The sequence below is a fragment of the Lontra canadensis genome, unplaced genomic scaffold (genome assembly GCF_010015895.1).
Source record: "Lontra canadensis isolate GAN:19392208 unplaced genomic scaffold, GSC_riverotter_1.0 scaffold120, whole genome shotgun sequence".
Taxonomy (NCBI): domain Eukaryota; kingdom Metazoa; phylum Chordata; class Mammalia; order Carnivora; family Mustelidae; genus Lontra; species Lontra canadensis.
In genome coordinates, this window is record NW_022631114.1 from 1656886 (window position 1) to 1679050 (window position 22165).

At 43.0% G+C, this 22165-nt stretch overlaps 1 protein-coding gene across 3 annotated transcripts in view; it reads left to right on the forward strand.

The window, feature by feature from the left end:
• The window catches only part of PCNX2 (pecanex 2), a 305450-nt gene that overhangs the window by 168666 nt on the left and 114619 nt on the right, over positions 1-22165 (forward strand). For all 3 annotated transcript variants that reach the window (XM_032841083.1, XM_032841081.1, XM_032841082.1), the window contains exon 20: positions 18351-18492. In XM_032841083.1, the coding sequence (XP_032696974.1) occupies positions 18351-18492 (142 nt within the window). The remainder of the gene's footprint in view (positions 1-18350; positions 18493-22165) is intronic.

Here is a 22165-nt window from a genome sequence, read left to right on the forward strand (position 1 = left end):
GAAATTGAAACATGTATTTTTTTAGCCAATTCAGTTCTTTACTTTGGGGACTCATTTATGTAAACTTTATCCCATCCTAGCCCCAACAAAACATTTCACCAATATTTGAGCTAAAAGAATAAAATTCTATCACTCATAATACAGTTTAGCTGACATATGGTGATGTGGCTATAACTGACATATTAATGGGATGTGAAATTGTTTAATCTGAGTGATTCATGCTGAAAATAACAAGATAACAGAGTAGACGGCACTACAGATGGCACTGTATTAGTCAAGTATGGAACTTTCCAAGACCAAATGTTTAAGAAGCACTGTAGTTTTAGAAAATAAGACAAATCTATGATCCTGAATTGTGATGGTAATTCCAAACAAATGACTTCATTGATCAGCCTCTGTTATAAAAGACTAAGAAGCTGAATCTGTTTGAAAATTTATTTCATGGTAATAAATACATATCTATCTATAATTATTTTGAATACAGATGTACTAAATGTTCCACTCAAAAGTCCTACAGTGACAGAATGGATAAAAAAAAATAAGACCCATCTATATGCTGTCCACAAGAGACTCATTTTAGACCTAAAGACACCTGCAGATTGAAAGTGAGGAGATGGAGAAACATCTATCATGTAAATGGATATCAAAAGAAAACTGGGGTGGCAATAGTTATATTGGGCAAAATAGACTTTAAGACAAAGACTATAACAAGAGACAAAGAGGGGCACTGTATCATAATAAAGGGGATATCCAACAAGAAGACCTAACAATTGTAAATATTTATGCACCCAACCCGGGAGCACCCAGATACATAAAGTGGTTAACAAACATAAAGGAATTAATCAGTAATAATACAATAATGTTGGGAACATTAACACCATACTTGTATCGATGGACAGATCATCTAAACAGAACATCAACAAGGAACGATGGCTTTGAATGATACTCTGAAACAGATGGATTTCGTGTTATATTTAGAACATTCCCTACTAAAACATCAGAATACATATTCTTTTCAAGTGCACATGCAACGTTCTCCAGAATAGATCACATGTTAGCCCACAAAACCAGCATCAACAAATTCAGGAAGATTGAAGCCATACCATGGTATCTTTTCTGACCACAACACTATACAACTGGAAGTCAACCACAAGAAGAAATCCAGAAAGACCACAAACACATGGAGGTTAAATAACACGCTACTAAACAATGAATGGGCCAACCGACTCAGAGAAGAGGTTAAAAAGTACATGGAAACACATGAAAATGAAATCACAATAGTCTAAAACCTCTGAGCAAAAGCAGTTCTAGGAGGGAAGTTTATAGCATTATAGCCCTACCTCAAGAAGCAAATATATCTCAAAATAATAAAAAAATTAAAAAAAAATCTCAAATAAACAATCTAACCTTACACCTGAAAGGACTAGAAAAAGCACTACAAGTAAAACCTAAAACCAGCAGAAGGAAGGAAATCACAATGATTAGAGCAGAAATAAATGCTATAGAAACTAAAAAACAAACAAACAAAAAACCAGATTGATGAAACCACGAGCTGGTTCTTTGAAAAAAACAAAAACAAAAACAAAAACAATAAAATTTATTAACCTCTAGCCAGACTTATTGACAAAAAAGAGAGAGAGAGAGAAAGGACTCAAAATCACAAATGAGAAAGGAGTGATAACAACCAATGCTACAAACAATTATAAGACAATATTATGAAAAACTATAGGCCAACAAATTAGAAACCTAGAAGAAATGAATAAATTCCTAGAAACATATAACCTACCAAAATTGAAACAGGAAGAAATAGAATTTGAACAGACTGATAACCAGCAAAGAAATCAAATAAGTAATCAAAAAACTCCCAACAAACAAAAGTCGAAGACCAGTTGACTTCACAGGCAAATTCTACCAAACATTTAAAGAAGAGTTGAAAAAGAACACCAAAGCTGGAGGCATCACGATTCTGTACTTCAAGTTATATTGCAAAGCTTTAATGATCAAAAGAGAATAGTACTGGCACAAAACCAGACACATAGATCAATAGAACAGAATAGAAAACCCAGAGATAAATCCGCAGCCATGGTCAATTAATCTTCAGCAAAACTGGGAAGAATGTCCAATGGGATAAAAGACCACCTCTTCAACATGCAAGAGAAACTGGACCACTTTCGTACATGATTCACAAAAGTAAATTCAAAATAGATTCAAGACTTGTATATGAGCCCTCAAATCATAAAAATGCTAGAAGAGAACACAGGCAATAATCTCTTTGACATCTGCCATAGCAACCTTTTTCTAGATAGGTAGGTTCCCTATGTAAGAGAAGCAAAAGCAAAAATAAATAATTAGGACTACAGCAAAACAAAAAGCTTCTGCACAGTGAAGGAAACAACGAAACTAAAAGGCAATCTTAGGAATGGGAAAAGATATTTGCAAATGACGTATTTGATAAAGGGTTAGTATCCAAAATATATAAAGAACTTAGAAAACTCAACTCCCCAAAAATGAATAGTACAATTAAAAAAAAAAAGGCAGAAAACATGAACAGATATTTCTCCAGAGAAGATATCCAGATTGCCAATGGACACCTGAAAAGATGCTCAACATCACTTATCATCAGGGAAATGCAAATCAAAACTACGATGAGATATCACCTGATACTGGTCAGAATGGCTAAAATCAACAACACAAGAAACAGGTGTTGGCGAGGATGTGGAGAAAAAGGAACCTTCTTGCACTGTTGGTGGGAAGGCAAACTGGTACAGCCACCCTGGAAAACAGTATGGAGATTCCACAAAAAGTAAAAAATAGAGCTACCCTACGATCCAGCAATCTCACTACTGGGTATTTACCCAAAGAACACAAAAACACTAATTCAAAGGGATACAAATGACCCTATGTTTATAGCAGCACTATTTACAGTAGCCAAGACATGGAAGCAGCCTTTGTGTCCATTGACTGATGAACGGGTAAAGAAGATGTGGTACACACATATATTGGAATATTATTCAGCCATAAAAAGGAATGAATCCATGTCATTGAAAATGGCAAGTATAAGGCTATGTGAAATAAGTCATGGAAAGACAAATACCATGATTTCACTCATACCTGGAATTTAGGAAACAAAACAAATGAACAAAGGGGAAAAAGAGAGACAAATCAAGAAACAGACTCTTAACTATAGAGAACAAACTGATGGTTACTGCAGGAAAGGTGGGCAGGGGGATGGGATTAAGGAGGCCCTTGTCGTGATGAGCACAGGGTTATATATGGAAGTATTGAAACACCATATTATACACCTGAAACTAATACAACACTGTGTGTTAACTGGAATTAAAATAAAAACTAACCACCCCAAAAAAGAAAATTTATTTTATCTAAGAATTTTCAAAAGGAATGATGTCATTTTGAAAAGGACTAATGGAGTTGGGTCATATTTTCACATGGTCCTCTGAGAAGAAATTTCCACAATATTATTATTCTTGGCTCTTAAGAGTTTAAGAAAAGTTGAAATGCTCTGATTTGATGACCTTACTCTTACCATGAAAGTGGCTTGTAATGGGGTTAAAAGAGATTGAGACAAAGAATAATTCCACTTTTTAAAAAAGATTTTATTTGTTTATTTGACAGAGACAGAGCAAGAGAGGAAACACAGGGAAGGGGAGTGGGAGAGGGAGAAGCAGGCTTTCCAATGAGCACAGAGTCTGATGGGAGGCTCTATCCCAGGACCCTGGGATCCTGACCTGAGCTGAAGGCAGACGCTTAACGACTGAGCAATCCAGGCGCCCAAGAATAATTCCATTAGTGACCCTCACTTGTTATTTATTCATTCAGAAAATGCTTATGAATTTCCTATTCATTAAAAAAACAATTACTGGGTTCCTACATAATATGAAGCCTGTGAACCACTGAGATAACTAAGTGGTTACTAACTAAGATAACTGAGATCACTAAGTTGACTAAGATACGGTTTCTGTTATCAAAGAGTTTCTGACCTACTAAACCTCTGGATGTGATTGCTGCACACACAGCGAGGTGGGGTCAACACTAGGTTCAGCCTTGCAGGAAATACAAAGAAGTAGAATGCCCAGACCCTAAATGAAAAGGTTATAATTAATTTTATGTTCAGTGGTTAAGTTGTCCTAACTGGTTGGATATGCATATAAAATGGAAAATGTATGAATTTTAGGACTAAATGTTAAATTGAGTCTGGTCTTCAATGATATTGGTTGAATGAACAGGTGAATGATCAGTGCTTTGTAAATTCCCCAAAAGAAGACTTTTCTACAGGATGACGTGGGCAGAAATAGTCTTGTAAGGTAAAGGCTGGTTTGAAGGACCCAAGGGTATATGTGTGTAAGTAAAATATATACAAATGGGTTCATTCCTCTGCAAATAAACAAACAAATAAACAAATGGTTGCTGAAAAAGCTAAAACTACAATTTTTGGATGTACTACAATAGCCAGATAAAAGATTATAGAAATTATAAAAAATACCAGTTGAGAATCTCACCGAAATTTTAACTTAAAAAATTCACTGTCACGAAACTAAGTCACAAATGAGTCCTGATTTTGTCACTCTTACATGCGATTTCCCTTGCTTGTTGGCAAATCTTGCTGTTGATTTCCCTATAGACTGGTTTCTACATGTCAGAGACGTGGTTCTAAGAGTTCTGAGAGTTGCTTTTTCTAATGTATTTTTCATTTACATCAAAGTGATACATAGGTTAAAAATCAAATAGAACAAGTTGTAATGACAAGCAGCAGAATTCTTGTTCACTTTTCCCCACGTCTGATTCTTCCTGTCCATGAAAAATTACTTTCCGCTCATTAAATAGTTCTTCCGATATTTACCATCATTCTTCTACATGATCTGCTTGTTGTTCTGCTGTTTCTTGATATTTCAGATTTGCCTATCTACTGACTTCCTGTTATGAATGAGAAGGACTCCTCTCTTTCCTTCCCTCGTACATTAACATTTTCCCTTTCTCCATCCTCACAATGTAGTTTTAATAAATATTTTTTGAACAAATACCCAGGACTTTTTTTTTCTGTTAAGTCTGATTTTTGCTGACTTCTAGTCCAAAGGTATACCAAGATTGCCTTTCCTTTCTTGTTAAGATTTCCATCTTTGATTTGCTAGCCTTTCCCATAGCTATGGGACGTATCTCTCAGTTTTCCATACAAGCAAACCTGTCCAATCCTCTGTTAGTTCTATCCTCCCCAGGCTCCCTCCTGGAACGTCTCTGTTTGTTCTGTCCTCACTCCCTATCTGTGACTTTAACACCTCCTCTAGTCACTCCAGGCAAAGGATGCATAGGAAGGAAACTTTGAGACTTTGTGTATCTCAAAGTATTTCCATTCTACTTTGCATTTAATGCAAATGTATTGTGTCGCACCTGAGGATGTAAACACTTCTGTAAGAATTCTAAGGTAAAGGTCCACTGCTGCCACTGAGAAGTCTGATGGCTTTCCTACCCCAGTCCTTTGTATGTGACCAGCTTCTCCCCTGCAGGAAGCATTTGGAAAGCTAAGGAGGGAATTAAAGTGCCATGGCCCAGAGAATGGGCTCAGATTTTGGCTATGTCATATAATAATTATGCTTAACCATCATGATTAAGGTTTGTATTTATAATTGGGGGTTCCTACAAGAAAGTTTTGGTGGGGGATGAAATTAAGGTAAAAAGTGCAGGGGATGGGCATCACCGTTGGCAGGCAGAATGTATTCAGTAAGTGCCTACTTCTCCTCCTCTTCCCCAGAGTTCTGAAATTCACTCATTTGGCACCTTGCTTTGTGTCTCATTTCATCCATTGTGCTAGGTGGTGGGTGGCCCTTTATAATCTGGATATTTATGGTCTGTGGTTTTGACATTTTGTCAACAGGTGATAGTACCGCTTGAAGGACCTCATTCGCAGAAATTCTATGGTGATTAAGTCAAACCCAATAATCTATGTAAAAATCCTTTGTGGCATGACAGGCATTGCTTGATTTCAAAACATAAAGTCCGTGCTGGCATCTTTGGGAAGATTTCCTCTCTGGAGCATGACGCGGAGAAGCCATAGTTCCGGGAAGGAGAATATATTCCTCACCTCCTCCCTTTTCTTCCCCACATAAAACAACGCTAACATTAGGTGGTAGTTACAGACCTGGAAAACCCTGCGAAGTCTCTTTAATTCAAAGCAACTAAAATGGCTTGAAGCATGAACTGAACGAGTGTTTGCCCAACAGTCTTCTGCGCTGTAATGCTTCCGCGGGAAGGCACATTCCAGAGCATTGCAGGTGCCAAAAGAGTGGCTCAGGGCTGATGTGTCAAAACAGCCCCCTGGGTGGAAGCCTGCTGGATTAATTATTCCCTCCGTTGTTATTCCTTTCATGGACACTCTCTTCCTCTCGTCTTCTTTCCTTCCCTGGCAGGCACTGCTCCTCTACACTTTCCCTCTCTGGCTGGCCTCCTGATCAGCTGGGGTATGCAACTCTCTTTGTCAGTCTCACAAGGCTGGGGGGTGGCCGCAGGGGGCGGGCAGTGGAACCAGGCTCACACCTGCAGCAGCAAACCTGGGAAGTGGAATCCAGGTTCCTGTGCTCAAAGGGGAGCGAGGCTGAAGGAGGCCCAGAGACTCACCACTGGCCTCAGGCAGAAGAGGGTCTGGGGACAGAACCCAGGGATCAGCTGCCAGGTTCACTCTCCAGCAAGCCACGGGGGGTTTACCTGAGGACCCAGTGGGATTCTTCCAGGCCACCAATACGTTTCAAACAACGTGCAAGTCAAATAAATGGCCAGAAACTGGAGAAGTGTAGAAAAACTAACACTGATCTAAATATGCATGTGATTCACGCAGGGTGGGATACAGGCTTCTTGGGGCACTGCTGACACGTGCACGGAAGGGCCAAAGCAGGCCATCGGAGGAATGACATTAGCGCTCAGCTGCAGTGGGTGAGGCCCCGTGATGAGCGGCCAACTTAGTCTCCCTGAGCTACATCCCCTGGGGTCTTGTCGGACGCAGCCGAAGCCTCAGACACGGAGATGGCGGTGGAGAAACGCAAGCAGTGTTTTAGAGCGATCTCGTAATTTAAATAACAGACAAATCACACTTCACTTGGGGGTGAAAGTCGGATTTTGTAAATTAGACATTCATCGGTTACCGGCTGTGTGCTAGGTGCTATGCTCCGTGTTGAGAATGCAGAAATGAGTAAGCGCACAGTCCTTGCTCTTGGCGAGATGGCTGTTGTAACGAGAAGTAGCTTCCTTCCCTCACTCGTCCGGAGAACGTTTGGAAGTTGCTCTCAACGCTTTTCACATGAAAGTTTTTGACCTAAACTTCCTCATGCGAAAAAGTCGTAAAATATTTCAATAGTGTTTTTAGGTTTAAATCGGATGGTTTTATATTAGCAGAGGACCTTTCTATCAAGAGGAGAAAGCACATTATTGCCTTGATTCTCCCGAGAGCTTCTCTATCCCTTTGAGGAGAGGCGAAGGATGCATTTTTATTCCTACTGAATTAATGAAAAAAAAAATCAGTGGGAAGTTTTGGGAAAATGAGCTAAACATTTCTCAAAAATTGAGTTAGACTTCATATCAAATGAAATTCCAGATGGATTAAAGGTTTAAAACATTTTTTTTTAAAGGAAAAGAAGAAAGAACCACAATAGCAGCTGCAAGAAAATATAGGTCATGTTACATAATCTTGAGTGGGAAGAGAAAACTAATTTTCTTAGCATGACCCAAAATCAAAAAACATTAAGGAAACAGCTAAACATTGTATTCCTTGAAAAACAAAATTTTAATATCCTGATTCCTGGCTCTTCCCCCGCTTGCCTTTCTCGGAGAGGTTTACCTAACCTGATAACAGGTATTGCTTCATTCACAAATAATGGTGGGACCTGTCACATGCCAGGAACGTGCGGGACAGTGTGGCCATCCCAGCCCCACCCTGAGTTGAACCTTCTGAGGAGGGAAATGCGCTGTGGTCAGGAGCAAACCTCGAAGCCTTGCAAGGCAGATGGCGCACCCCCCACCGGAGCCCCAGCTTCTCCTCACACTCTGTCCTGCGGGGTGTCTGCTTTAGTTCATTGAGTTATTAATTAATGATGTTGCCTAAATCTACTGAGCGGCTCCTATGGACGAAGGTGATGGACAGGCCCGGCCCCTGGGAGAGAACTGGACATCGACCCCACCGAGTGACGCACATGTACAGGGTTTAAAGGACAATGAAGGGAAGGAGTATAAAAGGATCCCGGTTGAGATCTGGGAGATAGAGAAATGCTGCTTTGGGGAAGTGACATTTAATGGGATGCTTGAAGGAGAAAGAGGGGGTTAGCCCAAAGCGGAGGAAGAGGACTCCAGGATCCCAGGCAGGAGAGGAAGCTGCGGGCACGCCCTGTGTCAGCTAATGGGAATGGAAAGGTCATGGGGACCTTGGGTTTATCCTAGGCAGAATAAAAGGGCTTTGAGCAGCAGCGTGATGTGATTTGCTCCACATGTAAGAATGATTACTTACCCTCTTCATGCTACTGGTTTTGGAAGTGAAGCCTGTTTCTGGGGAACACACCATGACATGTGTACATGATATCGCTAAGGACTTTATGATCTGAGATTTGGCCCAGAGAGAAAGACAGGAGGGAGAAGCATTCATGGGGAAAAACGAGTGCCTGTAATCGGGGTGCCACCGGCCTGGATGTGATAATTCCATTTTGCGGAGTGTCTCTGCCTTTGATGCCTCAGGGTGACAGGGCCATTTGAACCTAGCTGTGCACATATGGAAATGCTTAGGAACCCTCCTGGTACATACCACGTACCCTGGTAGCTTAAATCGTAATTCAAGATTTAAATCAGAAAATTATCTTCCTAAAGATAAAAACATCCTGAAGATTTCTGATTCACTTTTAATTATCAAGAAGAACTTATTTTAGTAACATAAGCATCTAAATAAAACACAACCTGAAAAGCCTTTAAGAAAATTTGAAGTGAGTGCTTGTAATAAGTCGTATAGAACTTATAAATGGCATCATTAGTTTGCATTCTTTTCCTCACGGGCCTAATATTCCAGGGAAAAGAAAAATACTAATGCTCAAGTAAGGTCTTTTTATGGCCTCTGTGCATACTCAGGGCATTATACAAAGACAGTTATAAAATACCATTGCAAAGATTTTCTTTCTAGCTTGACTTTGTGTGAATACTGGAACAGTTTGGGGCCCTAAGAAACATGTTAACCATGCTACTGCCTCTGTGAGCATCCTTTTTTAGTAGCTTTCCATGGCCACCCCATAAGAAGGATTGAATTTGGTCTTTGAGAACTCGGAATTCTGGAATTATACTATGATTTTAGTTTCCTCCTGCTTCTTATTCGTCCTTCTCTTTGCTTTCCCTCTGCTCCCAAACATAAACATTCAATATGAAAACAATCTAGAGATTATAATGTTTCTTTTTTAAAAGATTTATTTATCCATTTATTTGAGAAACGGTGAATGTGAGAGAGAGCACGAGTGGTGGGAGGGGAGGCGTAGAGGGAGAAGCAGGCCCCCCCTCCCCACCTCCCTGAGCAGGGAGCCTGACGCCAGGACCCCAGCACCATGACCTGAGCCAAAGGCAGACTTAACCAACAGAGCCACCAGATACCCTAGAGATTGTAACACTTCATTGGAATGAATTACTGAACTTGCTAGAAGGAGTCTGGAGGTAAGTAAAATTTAAAGGGAAATTAATTTTCTTTCAATGTAAAGGATTAGCAGAATCCGAAGTCAAACGTTTGGAGGTAGTGACCTCAGGAATTTGCTCTCTACTCTGTCGTTCCTGTGTATTTATTTTACCCCCGCTTCGCACATCCTTTTCCACCTCTGTTTTGGCTAGAAGCCGTGCCTTGGGATGCACCTTCATCTTGAATGAGTTTCCCTTAACATATAGTGTGTGGCCCTGAGCTTGCTGGTGTATGCAGGCAGTGTGAAACACTCTGTCCTCTCATCTAGACATTCAGAATGCACCAGGGGGCTGCGTGTGGGAGCGTCCATATCACGGTCTCTTGTAACCTGCATTCCCTGGTAGCACCTCAGGTAGTAAACTAGAGATGGCGGAATGCCCTACCTTCTACCTCTGAGTAACGGTGCTATTAAAAAAGTAGTAGAAGTTTTGGTGGCTTCGGAATGCATTGGCTTCTGGTTTTTTGGAAATTTCTTTGTATCCTTCGTAGAACTCCTTCATCGCTATCATCTGTTGGCTTCTAACTAGAGAACCAATGATCACCTTTAAAGATCCAAGGTCTTAGCCGGGCATGTATGTTACTGTGTCCATATTGAATGGGCTTTTTATGACGTTGTTCTTGCAAGTGAGACAGCAGAATGGTGCTTACAATCTAAGACTTCTAGAGCTTGAATATCTTAGCTGTCTGCCTCAGAGTGTGTCTATGCTATAGTCTCACATGCGTGGCCCCCCGGCCCCCCTGCCCAGGTACCACAGAGGGTTAAGTCTCACTGAATAAGTACTTTTGCTTTCAAATATTTGGAAAGACATGGAGGGTGAATTCAGAGCTTATTAGTGATTCCTGTACTTTTTTTTTTTTTTTTTGGAATTGATTGCTTGCTGTGTCTCCGGGATGGATCAACTAAAATTCTTATGGAAAAGCCATATTGGTTATCATTATCCACAGTAAATCCTCGGGAAGACTGCCATGGGATGGTGTCCCTGCCCTCAAATCAGCCTTATCCCTACTCACTGGAAAATATCATCTAAAAGAAATGTGACGAGTGTTTAAAAGCCCGATCACACTCCGCCGTCCAGACGGCACTGGGCATTCTTCGGTGATAAGCTACTCAAATGTTCCTTTTAATTCACATGTTTTTCTAACAGCCCCGCAGCATGAGGTTGGCTTGTATTTCCTTAATTTACATATTTTTGCAGGAATCTAGCTAAGGGTGTCATGTTTCTCCGAACTGGTGACAAATGTTGATAGAACTCTGTAAATGTATTTTTATAAGCAGACAGTTGCATTTGATGTGACGGCCTCAACCTGACATACATTTTCTCAATATAAATTGAGAAATGAGGGAAAAATAATCTGTTTGGAAGGAAACCTAAATGGAACTGATTGTACTTTACGAGAGACTGAAATAGGAAAGATTACTTAATATGCTATAGTTTGAGAGATTTTTATTTTGTATCCAAAAAGTCATTCGGGGTGGGGTGCTGCTTTCTTAAGCCTCTCTCTGTTCGATTTAACTATTGTGAGTTCCTCTGGACACAAAAAGTATACGCTAGTAAGTGAACATTTACTGAACCCCGATTCTAGGCCAGGCGTTTCATAGGGACTTGGAATACACAACTGACGACGGCATGGTTTGGTTTGAAGACAAGATCTACTCCTGACAAATCCACAGTCCACTGGGGAGATTAATATTTAAATGAATACAGTGTGACAGGTACTGTAATTATAGAATTCACAGTGCATAGTGATGGCGCAAAGAAGGACTGTATTTAGCCTGAAAACTAAAGGTAATCTATACGGTATGCCGGGCTCAACGTCGGGCAGGTTCCTCACAGGTACTCGTGACATGGCAGGCAGTGGGGCCACCGACGGTGGGGAAAATGCAGGGTCTGCCCAGAAGCAGGCAGAAAGGGGGAGGTGCATTGTTTATTAAGAATTTGAAAACAATGATAAAGCCAGTTAAAATTTGGCCTCCTTTTTACTCTCCCCAGGTACTGACAATTCTAAACACTGACCGTGATTAAACCCTTCTACTGGGATGGAAACTTGGGGTGCGCTGCCTTGCCCAATGATGGTAGCAACTCTCCTGGGAATAATGGCAAAGGGGGTGACAGAAAGTTCCCCATGGCCAGATGCCAGATTCTGCAAAAAGATTAGGAGTTTCTCAAGTAGGAAATACAGAAGGACATTGCAGGAAGGCATCCAGGACACGGAAAGGCACGCACAACGCGTAGTCCCCTACTATGCAGGAGGAAACAGAAATTATTTTCAATAAATAGTTGTGGTCACTTAGGTATCCACATGGGAAAAAAATCGGTCTCAATCCCTATCTTACATTATACACAATAATCAATTCTAGAGAGCTTTCCGATCTAAATGCAAAAGGTAAAGCAACAAAGTCTGAGAGGAAAACATAGGAGAGTGTGGTCCTGATCTTTGTCTTTTAAACAGAACGCAAAAGGCTTCAAAAGGAAAAGCCAAATGAAAGTCTGAACATATTCAAATAAAGCATTTCTTTCCTACGAAAGGTACTATTGAGAGGGTGGTGACCCATAAAACGGGAGAACAGCTTTCTGACGCAAATGCTCCCTAAGGACTCATATCCGAGGTGTACAAAGAAATCCTACAAATCAGTAAAGAAGGTCTTGTTTTTTTTTTTTTAAACCTTTGCACACAGTTTTGAAACCTGCACAGACCATACGTGTTAGAGCTAGAGATGAAACGCTCTTGAAGCCCCCCCCTCCTGCCACCTGCTTGCAGTCACGGCTGCACGAGGTACCCACTGCCCCAAGCCCCACACCACTGTTTGGTTGGCCTCCTATTCTCCTGTGTCTCCTGCTCAACAATTTTCTTGCGACTCAGCCTCCTTCGTGGGTGTCCTCGTCGTCCTCTCATGCCCATCGCTGTGTGATAATCTGGGTGACTATTAAGTGATTAATTGCCTTCCCGCAATGTCCTTCTGTATTTCCTAAAGATGAGTAAAGGCAAAATCTGTCCGAGGGGAAAGAGAACCAGGCGATACACGTGAAGAGCCACTTCACAAACGTGGGATCCAAATGGCCAGTAAACAGATGAAAAGGTACTTACCCACATGAGTCATCAGGGAAATGCGAAACAGAGCCCCAACATGATACCACTCTACACCCACAGTGTGGTTAGGGTGAAGGAGAGAGAAAATGTTTTGGCAAGGATGTAAGCAAACAGAAGGAACTTTCTGTGCTGTCTGTGGGAGTACAAACTGGCTCTGCATCTTTGGAAAATCTCCAAGAGCTTCCTCTACACACACTTAATCACCTGGCAGGTCTCTACCTGGATCTGTGCCCTGCAGAAGCACACGCAAGCTTCTCAGAAAACACATAGCAGGACGCTGGGGGCAGCTCTCTACGGCTCATTCACAAAACGAGTGCCCACGACCAGGAGCCCGGAAACATGACCTGTGCATCGTCACCCAGATTATCACACAGCGGTGGGCACGAGAGGACGACGAGGACACCCACGAAGGTGGCTAAGTCTCACAAAAATTGTTGAGTAGGAGACGCAAGAGAATAGGAGGCCAACCAAACAGTGGTGTTGGGATTGGGGCAGTGGGTACCTCATGTAGCCGTGACTGTAAGCTGGTAGGAGGGGTGTTCAAGAGAGTTTCGTCTCCAGCTCTAACCCGTATGGTTTGTGCAAGCTGCGTGCAAAGGTTTTCAAAAATCCAGTGCGGCTCGTTCAGGTAACGGGTGAAGAATATATAATGTAAGTGCGAAACTGGTGATCATGACTCCAGAGAGGGACAAAGTGGCCACTGCAGAAGGCGTGGCTTCGCTCCAGACCCCTTGGGATCAGATCCCACGTTTTAGCAAGTGAATTTTTTACGTTTCAAAGTTGGAGCATCACCAATCTGGGACAGTGTCTTTCAGCTCTGTCCCCGGGTGATTCCAATGTGCAGCTATGATCGAGAAGAACTGACTTAGGGTGACTCCAAAGCCTATTGCCTGCATGACTAATGTGGATGCGAGTGTCATTAAATACGGTAAAGTGTGCATCCAGAGGAGCAGGTGTAGGGGGTGGCAAGTCCCATCTTTGATGTGTATCTGAAGATTCCCTCGGGACGTCAGGTGAAGCTATTCACGGAATATCAAGACCCGGAGGCCCAGAGACGGGAGGCTGAGTGACAGATGAGTGTCATCAGCCTAGGAGTAATCATGAATGTCAAGGGTGTGGAAGGCATCATCTTCACAAAGAGAGAAAAACAATAGAGAAGTCCAAGGAGAGCAGATGACCAACCAAGGGAAGAGGAGCTTGCTGACAAGTTTAAGTGAGAGCAGGAGTGGGGGGCCTGGGGAAGCCAAGGGCAGAGAGTTATTTTATTTTATTTTATTTTAAAATTTTATTTATTTATTTGACAGACAGAGATCACAAGTAGGCAGAGAGGCAGGCAGAGGGGCAGGGGGAAGCAGACTCCCTGCTGAGCAGAGAGCCCAATGCGGGACTTGAGCCCAGGACCCTGAGATCATGACCTGAGCCAAAGGCAGAGGCTTAACCCACTGAGCCACCCAGCTGCCCCGAGAGTTATTTTATTTTATTTTATTTTTAGAGAGAAAGAGTGTGAGTGAGTGGGGTATATAGGGAGACAGAGATAATTTTTTAGAATTTATTTGTTTGAAAGAGCGAGAGAACTCACGCTGGGGAGGGGCAGAAGGAAGGAGAGAAAGAAGCAGACTTCCCACTGAGCAGGAAGCCCAACACAGGGCTAGATCCCAGGACCTACAGATTACGACCTGAACCTAAGGCAGAGGCCCAACCAACTGAATCACCCAGGCGCCCTGGAGAATCTTAATCAGGCTCCACGCTCAGTGCCTGCACTTGAGCGTGACCGTGGGGCTTGATTTCACAACCTTGAGATCCTGACCTGAGCTGAAACCAAGAATCGACATTTAACCGATGGAACCACCCCAGTGTCCCACTCCGGACGGAGAGTTTTACAAAGAAGGAAGGACACGTGATGTTTTACGCCTAGAAATGTCCAGTAAGATAGACCGAGAAGGATCAGTTGTCTGTTATTTAGGAAGTCACAGGTGGCTGCGTCCTGCGTCCTGCACTGTTCTGGGCAGGCGTCGCTGCAGATACCCATGGAGTAGGAGTCAAGTCCCAGCAAGTAGGAGTCAAGGGCCTGGGGTTGTCAGACACTCACAGCCTTTTCAAGAAGCTGTGCACAAAAGGGCAGAGTGAGCACAAGGAGGTGAGGAGCAGAGAGCAAGTTTTCAGTTTGGCAAAGATGGGAATCTTGCCACTCACCAGTAGGAAAGAGCTCCTCTGGGGAGTGTGACTCCTGAACCAGATGTCAGGAGGAGTGAGACCAGAGCATCCAAGGGAGCTCAGCTTCAGGAGAACGGAGAGGGCAGAGGTGAATGTAAATAAATTGGTAGTTGAAGGGTGGGAACACTAGGCAATTCTTGCCTGATAGCCCCAGTTTTCGCTAGGAAGTAGTGGTTGACATCATTTGCCTAAAGGAAATGGGGGATGGATAGTAAAGATTTGTGTCTCTAAATTTTCATATGCTTTCACAAAAGATGAAAACCCTTTTATCTATCTGTAAAAGATATACCTAGATTTCATCAATTATAAGTAAAAAACGTGATTGCTTATGAAAGAACCCATTTCCAAATTTCACCAGAAAACACTACCCATTGGCCATTAAGAATACCCAAATTTAAAACCCTGCCCGACATCCTTGCTGTTTTTTTAATTACCGAAGTATAGTCGACAGACGATGTTGTATAGTTTCAGGTGTGTAACTTAGACAATGCTATATATTACGCCACGTTCCCTACGGTCACCGCCTGTCACCATACGAAGTTATGACGGTGTAACTGACCGTGTTTCCTATAGCGTACTTCTCACCTCTGTAACTTACCTGTTTCACAGCTGGAAGTTTGTACTTCCTCATCCTCCTCACCTACTTCGTCCGGCCCCTCTCCACTCCCCTCTAGCAACTACCAGTTTTTTTTTCCCCTGTATTTAAGAGTGTATTTCTGGTTTTTCATTTGTTCACTTGTTTTGGTATTTCACATACCAGTGAAACCATATGGTGTTTGTCTTTCTCTGACTTATTTCACTTAGCATCATGCCCTCAAGCTCTGCCCATGTTGTCACAAATAGCAAAGTTGTTCTTTTTTTACGAGCATGTAGTATCCCACTGTGTATATATACTTTTTTAGTTGAGCTCTAATTACCGTGTAGTGCTGTAGTGGTCGCAGGTGTACAAAGCCATGATGCGGCAATTGCGTACATTACTCAGTGCGCATCAAGATAACTGTACTCTTTATCCCCTTCACCTGTTTTGCCCATCCCCCACCCCCTTCCCCTCGGGTGACCATCAGTTCTCTGTATTTAAGAATTTTTTTTTTTTTGGTCTCTTTTTTTTTTTTTTAAGATTTTATTTATTTATCTGACAGAGAGAGATCACAAGCAGGCAGAGAGGCAGGCAGAGAGAGAGGGGGAAGCAGGCTCCCCGCCGAGCAGAGAGCCCGATGCGGGGCTCGATCTCAGGACCCTGAGATCATGACCTGAGCCGAAGGCAGAGGCTTAACCCACTGAGCCACCCAGGCGCCCCGTTGTGGTCTCTTTTTTTATCTGTTTAGTTTCTTAAACTCCTCATATGAGTGAAATCATATGGTATTTGTATTTCTCTGATTTATTCCACTTAGCATTACAGCCTCTAGACCAATCCATGCTGTTGCAGATGGCAAGATTTCATTCTTTTATGGCCAAGTAATATTCTAATAACACACACACACACACACATACACCCCTACACACCACCTCCTCTTTATGCATTCATCTGTCGATGGACCTTTGGGTGGCTTCCATATCTTGGCTATTGTAAATAATGCCGCAGTGAACACAGGGGTGCATGTATATTTTCAAATTAATGTTTTCATTTTCTTTGGGTAAATACCCAATCTTCCTCCCTGTTTTATTTACTGCTAATTTTTTTTTTATTTTTATCTTGATAATTTCTTATTGCACCTCTCTTCTACTTACTAAATTAATCATTGGGATGTTTGTTCATATTATTTCCCTTGTCATGAAGTATTCCCACCCTATCCATCTTCCCCATTCCTATCTCATTCAAATTAATTCCTTTTGAGTAAGATTTCTGAATGCGCCAACCTCTCCTCATAGTTTTAATCAAATGAACATAGCTTTGGTGTTTTGAGTTGTCATGGTAATACCTTCTTGCATAGATATGTAAGCCATATAAGCCAGAAAGTAAAATACCAGTTTCTGATTCTGTGTGGATGGTACATGTGTATTTGTGTTGCTTCCTGAGACCCTTTACATAAAGTCCCAGTAACAAATGTGGGAAGCAGGTCATTTGTCTCCTAAAACTGGTGAAGGCACTTGGAGGGGACATCGCATATCACTGCTGTGTCACCCTACATGGTGAGTGTGACCTGTTTGTCTTTCATGAGTTGATTCTTGTGCAATTCAAATAACGTAAAAACTACATGGCTTTCTTGTTTTTTACTGTAGATTATTGAGGGTGTAAATTTTGTATTATAAATGGCGAAGGGGTGTGAGTCCAGAAGCTCAGGAATTTGGATTTGCCCTTTGGAGGTCTGGCCTCTGAGACCTGCTGTGGAGGGAACAGAGTCCCCGCGTATCTGGTTCACTTTCCTGGCTACCGGCTTGTGGATTGGGGTCCACGTCAGCCTCACGATGACCAGCAGAGAGACTCAGCGGGGAATGAGCTAGGCCACCCTCCGCCCTGGGCTGAACCAGGCTAGTTGTCCTCACAGAAGCCAGAAGCAGAGGAGAGCTCCATCTGCCACAGGGTTGAAATGATTTCCTCTCCCTGGGATGCTGTGGCCTGAGGCAGCTGGTGCTCTGACCACCTGGACCAGCCTCTGCCCCTCCTCACAGAGAAAAGTAGTCAGAGATGGGCAACAGCATTGCAAGTATGCCTTCCAGATTACCCTGTCTTAGGGGAGAGCAGATCTCTCCCCTGCCACGCACGGACGGAAAGAGGGGCGGCCACTTCCCCGGTAGCAGACTCTGAGGGTGGGCACCACCACGCCGAGGTGGCGGGTAGAATCTGTGCAAACACAGCTGGTCTGACCTAAAACCTTAGCCCTCGTGGGAATACACTTCATTCCCCACGGTGCTCCCTTTGTCGCCAGGGTCCACGAGAACGTCGCACATTCATCATGATGGGGCCTGGGGATCAGCTTTCTCTTCTTTGTATGTGTTGCTTAGGGATCTGATTATAGATTTAAAGACTACAAAGAGGTAGAAGAAAGCCCAGTCTTGGAAGTATCCCCGGCTTAAGACGAGATGGGCCCCTGGATTGTTTTTCAGTTCAACTCACTTCCTCTGAGATGACAACATTTTTCCATTGGTCCCAGGAATAATTATATATGGAAAAATCACTTGACTTGAAAAATGGGGATACTGGCCTGTATTGCTGTTTATTATTATTTACGATCTATGTAGAAACAAAGCTAAGAGTTGCTGCCTGGAAAGAAAATTGGTAGATCTTGTCTAGTATCTGGAGTCCGAATCAGCAGCTTTTGAATTAAAGGGGGGGATATTCTTATTACATGCACTTAAAAATAACTTGATCAGTGGCTGCTCTAAGTGGTTTTTGTGTTTCTTTCAGATGTCGCCCATTTAATGTGGTTTGAAAGACTCTATGTTTGGCTTCAGTGTTTTGAAAAATATATCTTGTACCCAGCAATAATTTTGAATGCCCTCACTATTGATGCATTTTCAATCAGCAATTACCAGAGACTCGGTACCCAGTAAGTGGATAACGGTTTATTCTCATCATGCTTTCGATCACAATGATTTCCGAATCCAGTGAATTTTCCCTAAACAGGCTGCAGCAGAAGCCAATGTACATTGACTCATTCACTGGCCACATGCAAGGAAGCCACGGCGGTCTTTTACTCAAGCTCGCTAGAGCTTGATGGTTACTGTAGAGGGACCGGGCTGAAAAGGAAGGTAGATCTGCTTGAAGTGATGTTGTGAGTAAATGACAGTCAGTCTGAAAATCCTCCTGCAAAAGCTTAGCCAGGGAGCTTTAATAAGATGACAGAAGCACAGTATGATTCTGGGGGCTCCTGGAGTTCTCCCATCATGCCGAGCTTTTATGAGCAGCCCCATGTCATTTCATTTAGCAAATACTCTATCATTTTGGGCTTGAGGGAGGGGGGGATTAATCACTGTCACTGCTCTCTCTGCATTTATCAGAGGCCTCCCAATTAAAAAAAAAAAAAATGGAGCTCGGAGGCACCATGCCGTCAAGATGCCTCCATGTTTTGCAAAGCGTTGATGATTCTCAGTTGAGTTATCTTTCATATATTAAAATTAACTTTGAATTTGCAAATGGAAATCCTACTCAATAATTGGTGGGTTTGTTGTTCTGACAAAAGGTTGAAGTTTCTGGTCAAATAAGTTCAAGTAGGAGAATGCAGAAGAGGTTCTTTCTTGGATTTGCTTATTAAGTCACGTTACTTAAACATTACGTGCCCAAGTCCGCTCTCATGCATAATCCCAAGCATGTTAATTCAGAGCCCCTCCTCCTTTCAGGATGTGATGAGGACAAATTAATGAATATTTGCCAAAGATTGAGCAAGGCATTTGAATACTCTGTTGGACTTTGAGTAGATTCGTAGTCACACAGAGAAGACACTAAATGAAATGATCCTATGACTTTGTCTTTATCAGACTTTGCCTTCCTTGCAGGTCAGACCTGTTGCCGTTAGACCAGGGCAAGTCATGCCCTTTGGTATTTAAAATCCTAGACTTCAGATCCAGGGCTGAAAATCAGTCTCACTGGATAAAGAACACAGATGACAGGAATGTAGCCCTCTTGCACAGTGTAGATGGCACCCAATCCAGGAGATGCCTCCCCACCCAGAACCATCAATTGCTTTTCCTAGTGACAGGTGTCTCCAGTATGCACAATGTTGGCTGACCCCAGTGACCTCCCGAAACAAAGCCAAGCCTCAATTTCTAGAACAAGGGCTCACGATCAACACCAGAATGGCAAAGAACAGAGCAGTGCTATCCCCGGGGTAAGGAGCTGAAGGATTTAAAGTCATCGCCTTCCAACATCAGGACTGGGATCCCATGCTAAGCCTGCGATTGAGACCCAGCGGTTCTGGCTGTTGGCAGAGGACAGATGCAAGGGTTGGGAATCAGGCAGAGTCAAATAAACAGTTTGGAGAGAGTCCAGTTTCGAGTAATAATACCCTTTATCCCCTGCAATTTTTTCTCGACCCTTAAATCAGAAAGTAGCGTCTTAGCTATGTACCTCCAAATATTCTCAAATCCCACATGATGACAGTAGAACTACTCTCCTTAGAGCCTCAAACCGACGATTCCTTTGCATTCCTGAAGCATCCATCAGAAGACTTAGACAGTAATTTCAAGTGCCCCATTAGACCCTCTGCTCCCAAGCAGGACAGCGGGACCTTCTTTGTCAGTTTCACTTTTTTCAGTACCTAGAAACCTGTTTCCAATACGGAAACCTCTCCCCCACCCTGGCTGCGTTGAGAACCACTGTACCAGACAGTCAGGTAGCGCGTCTTCAAAAACCGGACTGTTTCTTATTTAACTTTTAATACCAACTCCCTAGTAAGTGGTAGAAGGCTGGGTGGATGGAGCACTGAGTAAGTCGTGGTATCTTTTTAGGTCTGTATATTTCCCAGCCTGATCCAAATGGGGGTTTTGCAGCTGTCCCAGCCCATGTTCACTGGTTGCCACATAAGCCTTTATTAAACCTTCAGCTGAGCCTACAATCATCTATGAATGACTTTAACTGTAACCATTACTGTTGCAATGTTGCAAAGGCTGTAAACATCAGCCCTTAAGACCTTCCATAGTCTTAACCAGTCCTCATTAATAAACATAAAATGAAGGCTTTTCATTTGAACCATGGTTACGGAGAGTTAGAGTTGACCCTCAGTCTAGATTTGGCCTGAATAACCCAGAAAAATCACCCTCCTCCCTAAAATACCAAATACCCCTTATCTTGAGATGGCTTATCATTGGGCTTTGGTATCCCATCCTGATTCTTTTTTTTTTTTTTCCAAGATTTTATATATGAGAGAGAGAGAGAGAGAATGCATAGGCTGGGGGGTAAGCGGCAGAGGGAGAGAGAGAAGCAGGGAGAGCTGGGAGCTGGACACAAGGCTCGATCTCAGGATCCTGAGATCATGACTTGAGCCAAGGCAGACGCTTCACCAACTGAGCCACCCAGGTCCTCCTCCCACAGGGATTCTTGTACTCTGGGCTGTTGTCAAAACCAACTGGACCCAAAGTCATATTTTTATATTGTATTTTTGCCAGGGGCATTCGTTGTCCACCGGAAAAGAAAGATGGGTATGGAGCAGTGTTCAACCTTGCTGCGGGAACCCTGAAGGTTTTATGTCAAAGTTATAGGAAAACATTCCTGCTCAGCCCAAATCTGTGTGTAATCAAGGGCTAGTTTTTCTCAGAGGAGCCGTGAGCAAACCTCACCGGGCACGTCCCGGAGCAGAGTGAAGGCAGTTGCAGCCCCGGGTCTGAAGGCACATGAGATACCACATGGAGGCAGGTGGAATTGCTAACGTTCAATCTTTTTGGCAACAAAAATGTCAATTTTGCACCTGTTAGGTGCAAAGGCTTTAAATGCACTTTCTGAACGCCCTCATCCCGGGAGAGGATGATAATGGTGCTGATGAAGGTCCAGAGCTAGGATCCTTCCAGCTCAGGGAAACTGAGACATAGCTGCAGGTTTCTGTATTTAGCCAGAGAAAGAAAACCTCTCTCTTCTAAGGGCAATCATTCTCCAGAACATATTCCCATTACTGTCTTTTGAGTTCCCAAGTAGGATTTTATAAGGAGGCGGGCAGGAATCTGCCTAAAAGGGCAAAGCCTCCCCTCAGAAAGGACACAGTTGGTCTTTCGGGCCCTTCTGAGCTGTTCTTGACCTTCCAAGCTCAAGGTAGGCAGAATGTTTACTGTTGACCTTGGCACCTACTGGAGCTATGCGCATAACGAATGCTCCCACTGGACTCCCGCCACGGAGACACCCAGGAGTCCAGGCCCCAAAGCAAAGCCCTGGTATCTCTTTACCAGACTCCTTTGGTGAGTTCCTTCACGAAAAAGGTCAGTGCCATGTGGGGAAAAAAGTCGATGAGATCATTTTCAGCAAGGAAGAAAAAAAGGGAGCCCAGAGAGCGAATGTTCATTGGGGGTAATAAATATGATGAAAAATGGGCGCCTGGGTGGCTCAGTGGGTTAAGCCTCTGCCTTTGGCTCAGGTCATGATCTCAGGGTCCTGGGATCGAGCCCCGCATCGGGCTCTCTGCTCAGCGGGGAGCCTGCTTCCTCCTCTCTCTTTGCCTGCCTCTCTGCTGACTTGTGATCTCTCTCTCTCTCTGTCAAATAAATAAATTAATTAAACATTTTAAAAAATAAATTCTT